This window comes from Pipistrellus hanaki, assembly GCF_964339955.1.
Source record: "Pipistrellus hanaki genome assembly, chromosome: 1".
Classification (NCBI taxonomy): domain Eukaryota; kingdom Metazoa; phylum Chordata; class Mammalia; order Chiroptera; family Vespertilionidae; genus Pipistrellus; species Pipistrellus hanaki.
The window spans coordinates 55,470,388-55,486,760 of record NC_140503.1 but is presented as its reverse complement, the minus strand read 5'-3'; the positions used below and the strand labels follow the sequence as shown (position 1 = coordinate 55,486,760).

The following is a 16,373-nucleotide window of genomic DNA, read 5'->3' as shown; positions in this document are numbered from 1 at the left end:
GGTCTCCCCCAACTGCTCTTCCCTGCAGGCCTGGTCACCCCGACTTCCCTCCTCTGCCAAACTGGTAATCCCTAACTGCCTTCCTATACAGGCTTGATCGCCCCCAGCTGCCTTCCCTTGCAGACCTGGTCCCTCACAACTGCCCTCCCCTGCTGGCCATCTTATGACAGCCATCTTGTGTCCACATAGGGGCAGCCATCTCTGTGTGTAGGAGTGACGGTCAATTTGCATATTATTCTTTTATTAGTTAGGATTAGGTCTGGTGCACGGGTGGGAGCTGGCTTGTTTGCCCTGAAGGGTGTACTGGATCAGGATGGAGGTTCCCTTGGAGCATGGTGGCCTGGGCGAGGGGCCTGTGGTGGTTTGAAGGCTAGCCACGCCCCACAGCAACCCAAGTGTAGGCCCTGTGATCTGGGATTTATGTATCTTCTACAATTGAAACTTTGTAGCCTGGAGCAGAGCCAAGCCTCCTGCTGGCTCCGCAGCCATTTTTGTTGGGATTTATGAATCTTCTATAATTGAAACTTTGTAGCCTTAAGTGGAGGGCTGACCCAGCAAGGGTAGGTGGAAAGCTTGGCTTCCTTCATCCCTGGGGAAACCCAAGCCTCCCTCCTGCTCTCTGTGGCCTCAGCCATCTTGGTTGGGTTTATTTGCATATTCACTCCTGATTGGCTGATGGGCATGGCTTGTGGTGTAGCAGATGTATGGTCAACTTGCATATTACTATATTATTAGATAGGATAATTTAAATACCATTTTAAAATTAGTATTGAGTCACTCTTTTAGTTACTAAGATCTAGAATTACTCTCTTTATTTTTTTTTATCCAAGGCAAAAATAATAAAATGAATGTTTTTTTAATAAACCTGCCTGTCTTAAAATATGGTAAAACTTCATTTATTTGAAATCCCATTTTACTACTGACATTGAGTTTGGATTGAAATTTATCTTTTGCTTTACGGATATTTTCAAGATTGTACAAATTAATAGAATAAATCAGTTGTCATGGGAGATTTAAAAACAGTTCAGAGAGAAAACAAATTTCAAACATCTTTCAGTACTTTCACATCCACATTTGCAGAGTAGTTGATAAGCTAGTCCCATATTTTTCTTATTGATTTAATTAAGCCAGGAACAGTTTGATTTATTACACATATAGCATGACATTAATAAAAAGTATTTCTTTTAAAATGGGCTATAATTTTGGATTTTTACTAATTCAGCAACTTTCTAAACTGGTGATACAATGCTTCCATCTTCCAAGCCACTTAAGCTAGGAAATAAAAACTCTACTCATGTGTAGCCAAATCATTCTATTAGAAAGAAATCAGTCTTGTTTTATAGTTCTCCTGGCCACTATTAAAGTCCGATATGATTGTCTTTTTTCCTTCCAAATTAACCAATTTTTCTTGGCATTGGATAAACAAAATTTTAGTTTTTGACATATTCTTTTTGTTGTGTAATCTACTATGGTATTTTATGTTGATAGGAACAACTCTACTACAACATTCCTCGATTAGCATATTTCCTTAAGGAAATATAAAATGTAGAAATGACTTTCTTTTAGGTAAAATAACCAGAGAGCATACTAAGTATTGATTTCTTTGTAAAAATTCTTGTATTGTTATTTAAGAGACTTTTCAGTGTCACAAGTGTTGACTGAAAAGTATACATTCACCTATATTTCGACAACTTTGTAACCCATTTATGATTAACGAATCACTGAAGACGTTGGAACCAGGAGTTTCTATATTAGAAAAAGAAGGCTAGAGTTTTATTCAGGAAAAATGGGAATGTTACTGAGCATAAAAAGAACATGATTGCAGTTGTGCTTTAGGAAGGTTAACCTGATTGCAGAATATAAAATGGATTGAAGTTTGAAGAGAGGAAATGCAGATGAGGAGATGGATTAGGAATAGAGTTGACATGAGAGATAACAGTTGACTTAGAATGTGAAGAGAAAACTTATAGGAAGAAACAGGTGTGGAAAAGTTGTGGTGGTAGAAGTGATGATTTTTGAAATCAATTAGAGAATTAAGGAAGATTCACTATGACTGAATTAAAATTAAATACCCCTGAGGAAAATATATGAGTAATATTTTAGTTTGAAGAAAAACCTATGGAGAATGTGACTGTCTTTTCTCTTACCTATGAATTATTTTGTTAGCCACTGGCTTTACAGAAATCTATATTTTACTGGATACCTGGGTTTTTGTGGTGTATCTTTATACTAAAGACTAGAAGCCCAGTGCACGAAATTTGTGCACTGGGATGAGATGGTCCCTCAACCTGCCTGCACCCTCTCGCAGCATGAGACCCCTTGTTCCTTACCACCCATGTTCTCACTGTTCCTTACTGCTTGGTTTGCTGCTTCTTAGTGCTGCCATGAAGGTTGGGAGAGGCTCCCGCCACCACTACTGTGCTCACCAGCTGTCAGCAGAGAGCCCAGCTTCTGGCTGAGCAGCACTCCCCCTGTGGGAGTGCACTGACCACCAGGGACAGCGCCTGCATTGAGTGTCTCTCCCCTGGTGGTCAGTTATTCTGCTGTTTGGTCAGTTTGGATATTAGGCTTTTATTATATAGGATGTTGGACTCCATAACTTTATTCTCCATCTTATTCTGCTTCCTCTCACTTTTGAAAAGTTTATCTGGTGCTGAAAAGTTATGGTTGTAAAGCTAATGAATTAAAAATTAAACCAATTTTGTTATTAACACATTGACATCCATGAAACATTAAAAAAAATTGTTTTTGCTAGTTTTAGCCCTCATTTGCTGCTTTGCTATGTAGACAATGAATGTGGAATCAAAGAATGACAATTTAAAGCAAAGAATATAATAACCTTATTTACACAAGGTCTCTGTTGTTTTTCATAATATTCTTCTAGGGTTGAACCAAACTCTCCCCACTCCCATTATAACACTTTTCAACTGTTACAGAGTGCTACTAGGCTGTCAAAATCAGTTATTCACGTATAGCACTTAATCAAAGAGACTGATTCTTTGCTAAAGTTAAGCATTAATTTAAAGTGAATCAAGGCAATAAAGAATGATTTGTACATAACTTCACTATAGAGTAATTCCCAAATTGAAAAAAAAATACTCTGATGACATCTTGCTGCAGGTCTAAAGTTGCTCAGTAATTCACTAAATTAATAATATAACTTGAAGAACTTTAATTTTAGATTAGCATTTCAGAGAACATTTTATAAATTTAAAATTAAATGAAAGAAAATTTTAATGACTCAGAGACACAAATAGTAAATTACATTTGTAAACTGAGATATTTATATAGTTGAGTCACTGGCACACCACAATTTTGAGCATATGACTCAGACTTCGTATCTTATATACAGTTAGTTTTAAAATGTTAGGGCATAATGCCAAGAGTAAGCACAAAGTTTATATAACTGAGGATTTATAGGGACCACAGGCTTGCTCAAATACTTTTGGAATTTTACTTCAGAGTTTAAACTACTGTCTTTGAACAGGTCTGTCAGATTTGGAATAGACTTGCCTGAACTCCAACTTCCTATTCCACTTAGAATAAACCCAAACTCCTGTTGCCATGACCTTCAAAATTCTTGATGACCTGGTCCCTGCCTGTTTTTTCAGTTGCCTTTATCTCTCACTATTCTCCCCATTGCTCATGTACTTTATTCACATTTGTCTTCTTTCAGTTCTTGAAAGATACTAAGCCATTCCTTATTTAAAGTAGGTGCCTCTACCCATTTATCTTTCTATCTCTTATCTCCTTGAACACCTTCTTTTTTGTTAATATCTCCACCCTACCCCAACTCCCTATTTACATCACAGATCTATGTGTTGTTAGAAATGCATATTCTGTAAGAATAGAGATCACTTCCAGAATATTCACCATTGTATTTCCAAAAGTTGAGGATGACATATGGCACCAAGTAGTTATTTGATGAATATCTGTTTAGTGAATGAATCAAAGCAGTAAGTACTATTGGTTGTATGAAATGATCCAAAGTTGAGGCTAACTTCATGGAAAGAAATTGACAGAAGGGATAAAGATAAATCTGTAGTGTGAAGACAGCTGTGGGAATGTAGTGGATATAAACCTTGGACCACACTCTCAAATATGTAAGAAATTACATATAAATCTATGTTTATACTAGTAAAGCAATCTAGCTTCAACTTTAAGAATTACACCACCCCCCCTTCCCACCTCCAGTTGTGAAAAACTTCACCTCAATTATTCTTGGGTTTCCCTGTCCTGCTTCAAGATGGGCCAGGGTTCAAGGGTTTGATTTAGGGCCAAGGCAAGGGCCTCTGGTTGTTGAGCCATTTGTCTACATCTGTTACTTCTGGGCGTGTTCACTGATTCTGCTCACGCAGTTCCTCTGGACCTGGGCTCCCTGCTGCTTCCCTATTTTGTTTGAAACATGGAAATCTTCATGAGAGTTGATTATGGGCCCATCTTTTTTGAGACATGAGAGTGAGACAGTCCTTACTAGAGCTTCTCTGTTTCTGCTGTGTGCTGCAGCATAACCAGCAATATAGGAGCTTGACTCCCCAAGTAGACTTTTTTTCTCTAAGTTTCCTGGTCTATGGACTCTACCTTCCCTCAGCTGCCTATCAAAGGCAGTTTTATACTTCCCTTCTTTTCAGAGGACTCAGTAAAACCCTTTGAAACAGATTTAGGCTTTACATAAACTAAATCAGGGAATAGATATGGCTTTTTCCTCCCCCATTTTTCCTTTCCAAACACAAAGGTTGGCTATCTTTTTTAAAATATGAAGAACAGAATGAATAGCATAAATGAGCACAATTTAATATTTCCTAAGCTTATTCTGTTAATAGGAATTAAATAAGTTTGTGCCACAATAGAAGCAAGAAGTGCAATTCTGCTCATGTCACTCTTTTAACACACTGCAGTGGCTTCCTACTGCTGTTAGGACACAAATCAAACTCCTTGACCCAGGCCATCACACACTGCCTGCCTCTCCGGCCTCATCACGCATCACAGTCCCTCTCATTCTTTCTACTAAAGCCACACAGGCACTTCGTTGTTGAAAAAGACATGCTCACTTTCAACACATGGTCTGTATATTGACAGGTACCTCCTCATTGGGTTAACTCTAAGTCACCCATCAAATTGCAGCTCTCCTGGTGTTACTGTAGAAAAAGTATTTCCACTGCCACCTACTGTAGACACTCATACCTTTCCTTTATACTACTTGTCCATGATGGTCATTTTCTCTCCTAAGATGAGAAATGCAACAGATAACTATAATAAAATAACATTTAATCTGTCAGATTAGTGCGATTGTAAAATGAGTACAACTTCCTGGAGGGTAAATTGGCAATATTTAAATACCATCTGACCCAAGGAAATTCCAGAAATGGATCCCACAGATACATTTGCACAGTCATAAAATTACACATTTATAATTCTTTTCTTTGCAGCGTTTTTTTTTTTTTTTTTTTTTTTTTTTTTTTTTTTTGGTAATAGAGAAAGATTGGAAAGATTAAATGTTTATCAGTTGTAGACTAGTAAAACATACCATGATATATACCCATTCAATGGAGTACTATGCAGCTGTTAAGAAGTGAAGAAATTTCCTAACTACTGAGATGAAAAAATTTTCTGATTTTACTTAGTAAAAAAAAAAAAAAAAAAAAGAAAAAAGAAAATGCAGAACAGTGTGTATGGTATGTTGCCTTTTGTATACAAAGAGAAAAGGCAAAGTAATATATAGATATACATGTGTTTAATTTATCTATATATGCATTGGAAACTCTGGAAAGATACTCAAGAAACTAATAAAAGTGATTACCTACATTTTGGGGAAAGGATGGGAAATAGGAGGATGAAGAATAGGATAGGATGTAAGAATAAAAGTAATGAAAATATTTAATGATGTGCTTGTGTATTAATTATATTACACATCACTATGCATGTGGCATACACTTTAAATTCATTGTTGAAATGCAAAATTAATTAAACAAAAGCAATTTTATATGATTTACCTCTTCATGAAATATAGGAATTAATTATACCCCTCTTCAAGATGGATATAATGAAGGTTGCTTAAGCAAAACTAGGTGGTTGGTTATTACTTTAACAATTGCCTATATTTTCATTACAGTCACTGAATTAGATTCTCACACTCTTTTTATATGTCATACTCCCAAATCAAACTAGACAAATGCTAGGCACTGTTTCCTTTTGAAGAAACCTAGGTGATAATCTTTACTTTCTAAGGTTATTTTTATGTTTAATTTTTAAGCATATTTACTTTTAAAGTCATTTTTTAAGACTAGGTGCAAGAATCCTTTGTTTTACAAATTTAAAGAAGTCTTTCCAATTAAAAATGAAGTTAACTCAATCTGGAAACAACAAAAGAGACATTACTTCAAAATATTTCTGTGTTTAGCCTATCATTATGTATACATTAAAATAAAAGCAATAAATATTTGTCAACATTATTACTACTAAGTATTTTAAAAAGACACAGAGGGTTAACCCATCTACACATAACATACGTTACTCTTGGTTTCTGGAGAATCCCTCTTGAAGTATAAGAATAATAAGGACATGGATGAGGTTCTTCATTACAGACTTGATACCAGTGAAGCAGATTGTGGGCCATCTTGAATTAATTGATCTCCATTAAGGAAATTGATAATCAAATGATTTAAATATAGTTCCCTTGTTGAGATTAATTCCTTAATTAATATCACTGGAATTAAATTTTCAAACCAGAGAGTATAATGGCATCGAATGAACTTAAAATGTGTAGATAACAATCTCATACTTATTTTGCTTCCAAATTGATAATTAACCCTATAGCATACTTTCAGAAGGAACCAAGCACTCTCTACCAATATACTATCCATTTCTTTTATTTAAGTCTTAAGTGTTTAATTAGAAAAATTTGACTTCTAATCTGTTGGTTTTGTAATTTAAATCTGTAGGGTCACTGTGGGACTGATTTAGTAGCTCTTGAGTACTTTACATGTGAACTGATGATAATTTTCATTTCTTTAGAGGGAATATCCAGGTCCTAATCCCGCTCATTATTGTTGTCTACAAAACTAATGGGGGTATGATTCAGAACACAGTAGCATCCCACTTTCTTCCCTTCTCTTTTTCTTTCTTTCTTTCTTTTTCTTTTCTTTTTTTTTAATATATTTTATTGATTTTGTACAGAGAGGAAGGGAGAGAGATAGAGAGTTAGAAACATCGATGAGAGAGAGTCATCGATCAGCTGCCTCTTGCACACCCCCTGCTGGGGATGTGCCCGCAACCAAGGTACATGCCCTTTACCGGAATCGAACCCGGGACCTTTCAGTCCCCAAGCCGACGCTCTATCCATTGAGCCAAACCGGTTTCGGCTTCCCTTCTCTTTTTCTTTTAGAGAAATACATGATAGGATATTTTTGCAGCAATCTAGCTTTCAACTATAGAAGGGCCCAAACTCCTCTGCCCTGATACACTTAATTTCAGTATCTGGTGCTTCTACAGTAGGACCTGGGTACATTTAAACTATTCTGAGCCCTTGATTCTGTTCCCTAAAAGCATACACACAAAGGGAAATCACATAATCCAAATGAAAAGACTTAGTTTCCTTATCCTATTTGGTCTACATGCACCACCTGGTGGTAAAGTAGTACATTTCAAATGCAGTGTGAGTGTGTGTGTGTGTGTGTGTGTGTGTGTGTGTGTCCCCACACATTTTGGGGGTATTAAAATGGAAAGAGAATTTTAATATACATTCTTAAATATTGATTTACAAGGCAATTATTCTGTAACAAATATCTAATAAAACACCAGAAAAGAATTATATATATGCTAGAACAGGAAGTAAAGGGGAGAACACTTCATGCTGGAAAGTAAAATAGCTGTCTTATTTACATTAGGTGTAACTCTTACAATTCCATCTATAAATTAACATTTATTTACTGTGATAATGGTCTTATGAGGCAAGAGTCAAATACTGATAACCAATGTAAAACCATTTTCTTTATTTTTAATTTAAAAAAATAATAAAAAAATCGTGTATCCCTTTCTTTATACAGTAGTTAAAGTTATAAGTCACAGAAGTTTAAAACTACAAGTCACCATATAATCACTTAAACTAATTTTACAAATGTAGCAGCTGAGACTCAGGAACATTAAGTGACTTGTCCAAGGTCATATTTTTAATTAGAGGCCCAATTCAAATAAGAACCCAGGTTTTCTCATTTTCAGTCTAGAAATATAAGACATACAAATAAATTATATGCATATTCAATGGTGAAATACTTCTATATGAAGGGATATACCCTTGTCTCTACCATATTATGCTTTAGGACACTAAGATGTGAGTAAATGTGGATTAGTAGTTTTATTCTAACATTTGAGTACCAGAGAGTAATAGAAACACATGTATCATAAAGTTATGGAAAAAATTTTCTAACTATTAAAAAGTCCCTTATACATATGTTCAAAAGAATGTTTTTCAACTTATACACAACTGCTATGTTGTAAAGATGGTCTAAAAACTTCCCTTTTGCCTTCTAACTGCTTCAGACTCAGAGAGCTGTTTCTACTAAGGAGATACCCACTTGTAGATTTAAGCATAAACCATGTTCATAGCTCCCTCTCATGACCATTGAATGAATATTATGCAAGTCTCCTTTATTCTCGCTGTTGTATTCAACTAACAGCTCACTGGTTAAGTTTTAATTGCTTCCAATGAGGTCAGCAAAGGTATTTATCGAAAAGCCCTGAATAAAAGGCTCCACACACATACACACAAGCACACACGCACTCACACACACAGAGAAAATCCTCTTGCCTGTTGATTTATGGAAACAATTATGATTCTGCTGGAGAATTTCTCAGCTGAGAAGTAGTTTGTAGCTACAGTAGAGAGGCTCAAGTTGCAGAAGGCAGACAACAGACATGGAATTCTTGTGTATCCAGCTGTTATCAACAGAACAAGTAAGTTACTGTTATTTGTCTTTAAAAATAATGCTGAATGTTTTCTAGTAGTTTATCTCTTTCTCTGGTTTTGGTACTGAGGAAGAAAGTAAAGTTACCAGATTTTCGAGCCATATAATTATCTATAGTAATTTCACTGTAGAACTTACAGAAAGAGAAGGTTGAAGCTCTCCAGAGCAATTCTGACGTTTAACTTGAGAAGTGTGGGCAGTTCAGGAGAAAACAACTGATTAACCAAGACATAAAAGCATAAAACAAAGAAATCTAGGGAAAGCATTTTTTACTTTGTTAAGAGTAATCTTAGGACTGAATTTAAACCAATAGCTCTAATAAAATGATGTTTCTTATAAAATAGAACAGGACTGATTGGTACAATCATATTTTACTTTATCTCTATCAGTGCATAACTTTTATAAATGTACATACAGAATGGTAAAGATGTTGACATCCCATGAAGGCTATTTTAAATGTACCTCCACGGTATATACTGCACTGTATGTTATAATATTATTTACCCACTGGAAGCTAGGCGTACAATTTTTCATCTTCCTTTCTCCTCCTGTCCCTATTCTTAATCTCTCATTGCAAACAGAAATCAAGTAGCAAACAGCATCGCAGCAACTGAGCTTCCTGCAACCTGTTTTTTTTTTTGTGTGTGTGTGTGTTTTTTTTATATAAGGATATACCTGCAGAGTAACGGAGGAATCCAGTATTGTTATCAGGAAATAAAAGGATAAGGCTAACAAACTGGAAAGAGCAACTACTCTTTCTTAAATCAATCTACAGTTCACAGCTAGGAAGAGGTCAATGACCTAGGAGCAACAATCAACTCAAGATTTAATTTTCATTATGTTATTCATGAACACCCGGAGCACTACACTATAATGCGCAAATGGATACTGACATGGATCCTGCCAACTTTGCTCTACAGTTCCTGCTTCCACATTATCTGTCTAGTGGGCACTATATCTTTAGCTTGCAATGACATGACTCCAGAGCAAATGGCTGCAAATGTGAACTGTTCCAGCCCTGAGCGACATACAAGAAGTTATGATTACATGGAAGGAGGGGATATAAGAGTGAGAAGACTCTTCTGTCGAACACAGTGGTATCTGAGAATTGATAAACGAGGCAAAGTCAAAGGGACCCAAGAGATGAGGAACAATTACAGTAAGTAATGTCTTTTATTTATAGCACTACTCATGAACCACACAGTCTTGGAAAAGGTCAATTTTCAAGTGACATGCTTTATGTTTTCTTTTTCCTTTTTGGAAAAAAAATTTAAACCTCATCTTTTAATTTCTCTAAATTTGGATAGTTGAACTATGTTCCTAAAAACCTCCCAGGACAGGATAAATTTTCTAATATAGTTGAACTGATAACACAAACTAATTTGAAAATATATTCTTCATGTCCTAAGTTCAAAATGCTCGTAAGTTAAGCAAAATATAAATTGTATTATTCAATTGAAATGTGATGTATCTGCTAGCAAAACTCATTATGAACACTACTAGAGTAAATAGTCACCATAAACCACTTAATAGTTTGAGGAACAGATAATTTATTTTCAAAAATAATTTCTTTTCTTTGAAAGAATATTTCTGTGATGCAAAATAATCTGTGTTCAAAAATGCATTCAGTAACTTGTGCAATTGTGAATTGTTATAAAACAGAAGGAAATCTGTGGTATCCTCATTTGTTCATGTCATAATGAGCTTGCATGTCTAATGTTTAATTATTTACCTAGGTAGAAGAATAGGTTCCTCCTAACATTTTATTTATATAAATCTTCTCTGCCATAGTTCTATGTTATCTTAAGAGAAAGGTAAATGTGAAGGAAGAAATTTAAGTGCGTTGGAAAGATGTTAACTCCATGATTTTCAACTAATAAGCCTTAATTTCCCTCAAGAATCAGTTATTATTTTCATGTTGAAATATCAAAGTTGGATTTATCATAGCATTAAATTTAATGGAATAAAATATATACCTCAACATATATATTAGAATTTAAAAATCCCTGAGTGAAAATAAATTTTGTTTGTTTTACTAGCACTTGAACAATGTTATTATTATATCATCTTATAATATGTGTTAAAGTCAATTGAAAAAGAATGCATGGTGATGGTGGTGTAAACATTTGTCTAGGACAGTGCCAGGCTGGCCTAGTAAATATTTAAAACTTTTGTTGTTTATTTAATGAATGGCTTTCTGGCTTCTTAGCTAATTTAACTATAATTGATATAGAATGTTAAGGCCATTTTAATGGATTGTTAACAGTTGTGGTTTTATAATTACTGTTATTAATGAAGTTATCATGTTATCCTTAGAATACTGTTCTGATTATACTGATGGTTAGCTAAGGAAATAACTATTTGGAGGAAAGTTATAACTATTTGTGGTTGGCCACTTTTATGTGAGCAACAGAATTTGGCTTATAATAAATTCATTTATAAGTTAAGATTTGTAATGGATAACAGAACCTGATAGTGAAAACTAGATGAAGTTATAACACTTGGGTCCACCCCCTGTTTGTTAATGACTTTGGAACAATTTCTTACTTTTTCCAATTCTCAATTTTTCATCTGTAAGATGTGGGATATGTACAGATGATCTCCAATATATCTTCTAGTTTGCAGTCTATTTTATTTTAAACCACAGAAATTATATAACATAAATGTGGAAAATCTAAGTACTCATAATTATCACACACACTGAATGAGATGAAAGTGATATTAATTCAATGGTATGGATGAGCTGTCACAACTAATTGAAAATTGTAGCTATAAGTGTATTAAACTTAATTCCTGTGGAATTCTTCTATAAGCTGATTAACTCCTTTTGTCAAATAACAAAAAAGTGAAAAATTAGATATGAAATCCAGTAAAAGTCAATAATATGTATAATTATTTGGGATAAAAATATCTATATTTGGAATGCATTCACATATATAAGTTTTGTTTGTGTTAAAATTTCTTAAAACCATGAAACATAGGCACTTGTAAATATACACAAAATGCTAAAGTTATTTTGTAGTTTGAAATACAATTTAGCATAAACCTTGAGTAACCATAAAGCCACTCAGATAAGCCATTTCTCCTCTAACACTAATTCTGCAGTAAGAAAGAAAAAAAAAAAGAAATGAAGTGACCTCAGGATATTAATGGGCCTTGAAGGATTGCTTACTTCATCAGTATTAAGCATAGATTCTCACAAGAATATAGTTTATAAGATATTGCTGAGATAATGGACTGCAGTGAGTAGAGGAGGTGGAAAATCTGGGTCCATATTTCTGCTTTCGGAAGGTGTTGGGCTGGGGTAGGTGGATGGAGAGCCAGAAGGAAGAGAAGGGAGAATGGTAGGGAGCGGGATAAGATAGCTCATGTCTCATATCTTTAGGTAATTTAAAAAGTTATGTAAGCTATCCTGGGTTGTGAAGATCTCATTTCAGTCTTATCTTACTGTAGTGATGACCTGTGAAATGTATTACATTTATATTAGGATGAAATAGCAGAAAAAGCGTACCAAGGAACCCAATAGAAATAAGACGCGTCAGTAGACATAGAAGCAAGACCCAACTATGTAAATGTAGGAACCTATGAGAGGCCAAGAGATGCTGGACCACTTTTTGAGTCTTTGCTGGAGGCCTGGTCCTGAGACTGCATACCATCATCACCCAGGAGATAAGAGGCCTCTCCTCCCCACTTGCTTTCTCTGGTGGCTCCACATTTATCCTAACAGTAGGCCTTCAGGTGATGAAACTAGAACTTAACCTGAACTAATAGAAGGGTAATAAAAGCATAAAATGCCCCTCACAAATAAAATACACATGCTGTTGTATGCAGGGAAACATTAATATCGTCATATAGGGACTGCCATGGATGGTCTTGTCAGAACTCTCCCTGGGAGACAGGCCAGAGGGTGAATTTAGACAATTGTTGGACCAGGCAACCCATCAGCAGACAGAAGCAATCACTCCACACCTGACAGAAATAACACTGCTGTTTAAGTTGGGAATTGAGGTGCCGAATGAGAGACAGCAGCAGTGCACTGGGAACCGACACCGCCCTGAGGGACAGATGTGGAACAGAGCTCAGTCTCTCAGGATGGTCTCCTTCCTTTTGGCGTCCAATTACTTAAAAGCTTTGTCTTTCCCAGCAATGGTCAATATCGCCCATTCCTTTTAAGAAAAGAAAAATCCTGAAATGTCATACAGCGCCAATCCAAAAGAAGTATGCCTTACTGGTTATAGTTAAGTTCCATAGCAAGAAAAGGGTTAGCCACTGAAAACTGGCCAACGATTTGGCAATACTCTCTTTTGGATTGTTAGACTGTAACGGGATATGGCCTAACAATTGGCAAAAAGCAAATAAACACAGTGCTGTTGGATTTGACTTTGGCTACAAAACCTTCAGCGACTCAATTGTCAACAATTCCTTGGATAAGCTCCTAATCAGCAATAATCTCTGCTAGTAGCTACCAAACATACACATCACCTCTAAATATGGCAAACTTGCTTGTGCTCCAAACAGTTCTGAGCAAGTTAACTCGAAGAACAATACTTCACATCGTCAAAGTAAAAAAATAAGAAAACCGGGACAACTCCACCTTTAAAAAATAGATAATGAGGAACATAGCCATGGGGTTGAACCAACATCCTAGAATTACTGACAAAATGGAATCCTGTAGAACTGATGACCTGTAGTCCCTTAAGTAAATTGTCAAGGCTCTAAGTTATGGGAGATGGATAACATTCTGTGGAACAGATTTGAAAATATTAGCTATTTTTGGAAAGTCTAATATTCAAGATTGTTTTTCATTGTATAGGCTCCCTCTTTTGTGGGCTAATGCAAGTGCCTGGCACTCATGAAGTCCTAATAATTTATTACCATAGGTACATCTCTTATTTATTTTGTAAAGTCTCATCTATCAGTTTCATTCTATGTCAACCCAGAGCATCTGAATATGTGTTTTCCCTCGTTACTCAGCTGTGTCACAACTCTTCAGCCTATAGTTTCTGAGCAATCAGAGATAAAAGTAAACTGGAGAGAATGCAAGAAGCCAGCTTTTAGACATATGGGTTTCCTTTTCTAGATTTTTCTATTTCTCAGACTTGGCTAAATATTGTAATCAGTCCGGGAACTTTAAAACAATACTTATGTCAGGTCCTACCCACAAAGATTTTCATTAAGTTAGTTGGGGGTGCAGCCTGGGCATTGGGAATTTTGCTCCCCAGATAATTCTGACATGTTGCCAAAGCTGAGAAAGACTGGGCTGCGGGATCACGTTAGACCACTGGGGAAACCACACACAGCTCAGTTAAGTCAGAACCTGAAGAAGGTGAGGGGGACCAAGGTATGAATGTTTGTTAAAGCTCTCTGGTGGTTTTACTGTGCAGGAAAGGTTGAAAACCATTAACTAATGAAACCAAAGGTTCTAATTCAGCCTGAATCCCCGCAGGTATCCCAAGAATATTTTTGAACTCTTAGAGGAATCCAGAGGTAACTTATCCTGCAGGATTTTGAAATGGATTTATCAGGAACGAATATCTGAATGGTGTGGTGTGTTAAGGACGCTCTCCTGGGCCCATTTGAACTCTGACAAATCTCAGGGGTTCCAGCATCTGGAGGACTGGCCTGGAAGTGCACATGATGACAGCTCTAAAGCTGCTGTGTAAAAAGCTTTCTTTGGGGAGTGAGTTGGTCGCAGAGGTAGCAGGTCCTGAGCCTCAGTCACATGATGACAAGGCAGGTCCAATTCTCTCTGACACCTTCAAAGCGGTGCTGCAGAAGACCACCTGCCATACAGGTGTATAGGCATCAGTGCCAGCTCACCTGGCATTTAAATGAGCCACTTATGACTAGAAACCCTGGTGCCCCTAAATTAAGGTGTGGCTTCCTTTGGCCAACCCTCAGAGTTCAAGGCAGTGATTGAAAAAGACAACTTCCAGTCTAGAAAACCCAGGGGGAAAGAAACTACAAGCCTAGAGGGTCCATCCAGGTTAGTGAAAAGGATAGGAAGCTAGAGGTTTGTTCCCTTTGTAAGGATGGGATTAAGGCAATGCTTTCATTTTTGGAAGGATCCTAGCCTTCTTCCTCTGCATCAAATAATTTTGGGTAGCACAGTAACTTCTTTTACATCACTATGAAATAATTTCACACATGGCATGTAAAAGAAAAGGCAGGAATTATGTATGGGTAAGTAATAAGCAAAAAACCTCCTTAAATGAAATAGTGTTTTATATGAATGCTTGCCTTTTCTAAACCATACCCAATCTTTCATGAAAAAACTACCACAGAATTTATTGAGGTATGACTGACATACAAAAAGCTGTACTTATTCAATGTATACAACTTGGTGAATTTGGATATGAATATGAACATACATCAACAAAATCAACAGCACAATTTATGTCATAAACATAAGTACCACTTCCAAAAGTTTCCTCCTATTCCTTTTATTTATAATAATAATAATTTTTGTGACAGAATACTTAACATAAGATTTATTCTCTTAGCAAATATTTATGTATACAGTACAATAATATAAATTATAGGCACTACACTGTACAGATCTCTTGAACCTGTTCATATCTTGTAACTGAAACTAGATACCCTTTGACAATACCTCACTGTTTCTGCTCCCCAGGCCCTAACAACCACCATTCCACTCTCTGCTTCTGAGTTTGACTATTTTATTTTATTTTATTTTATTTTATTTTATTTTATTTATTTATTTATTTTATTGATTATGGTCTCACATAATTGTCCTTATTCCCCCATTCCCATCCCAAACCCCTCCCTAGAAATGCTCCACCCCCACCCCCCGTTGTCCATGGCCACTGGCTAGGCCCATATGTATGCACACAAGTCCTTTGGTTGATCTCTTCCCCTTACCCCCATCCTCCCTTACTTTCCCTCTGAGGTTTGAGAGTCTGATCGTTGGTTCTCTTTCTCTGGGTCTATTTGTGTTGTTCATTATTTCCTCTAGATGTGTGAGATCATGTGATCCAAGAAATACCCTTGTAAGAACCTAAACTGCAACAAGCCATAATGGTTATGCTGAGAGGCAAATGAATCAGTCTGTAGTGAGTTCCTTTCTGGGCCAACAGTTCTTTTGCATCCCAATTTCAATGCCAGATAGTTCCTTATGTGTACGTGCCAGCCATGATATTTCAGATCTGGTTGGTGGACAAATGGTGGTAATGCAGGTCCGCCCATCTCTGGTTTGGTCCTGGGCATCCTTCAGCAACCTGAGTTTGACTATTTTAGATTCAGCCTATAAGTGGTATATTGGGGAAGAACAGGGTCTGGAGGATTCTCTCCACTTGCTTCCATCACCTTCCCTGCAGAGAAATATAATCACTTCTACTGAGGTGAGCATGAGACCTGGACAGAGCCATTAGCAAGTGTCCTGCTAAGAAT

The 16,373-nt window shown here is 36.3% G+C and overlaps 2 protein-coding genes across 3 annotated transcripts in view; one reads left to right on the top strand and one right to left on the bottom strand.

The window, feature by feature from the left end:
• Positions 1-16,373, bottom strand: part of FAM227B (family with sequence similarity 227 member B) — a 193,735-nt gene that overhangs the window by 65,358 nt on the left and 112,004 nt on the right. The window lies entirely within an intron of this gene.
• Positions 8,649-16,373, top strand: part of FGF7 (fibroblast growth factor 7) — a 67,262-nt gene continuing 59,537 nt past the window's right edge. Inside the window, exons 1-2 of one of the 2 annotated variants that reach the window (XM_084898349.1) lie at positions 8,649-8,952; positions 9,632-10,122. In XM_084898349.1, coding sequence (XP_084754475.1) covers positions 9,837-10,122 — 286 coding nt within the window. In that variant the 5' untranslated portion in view covers positions 8,649-8,952; positions 9,632-9,836. Of the gene's footprint in view, positions 8,953-9,544; positions 10,123-16,373 lie in introns of both variants that reach the window. The other variant, XM_084898350.1, reaches the window with a different exon arrangement.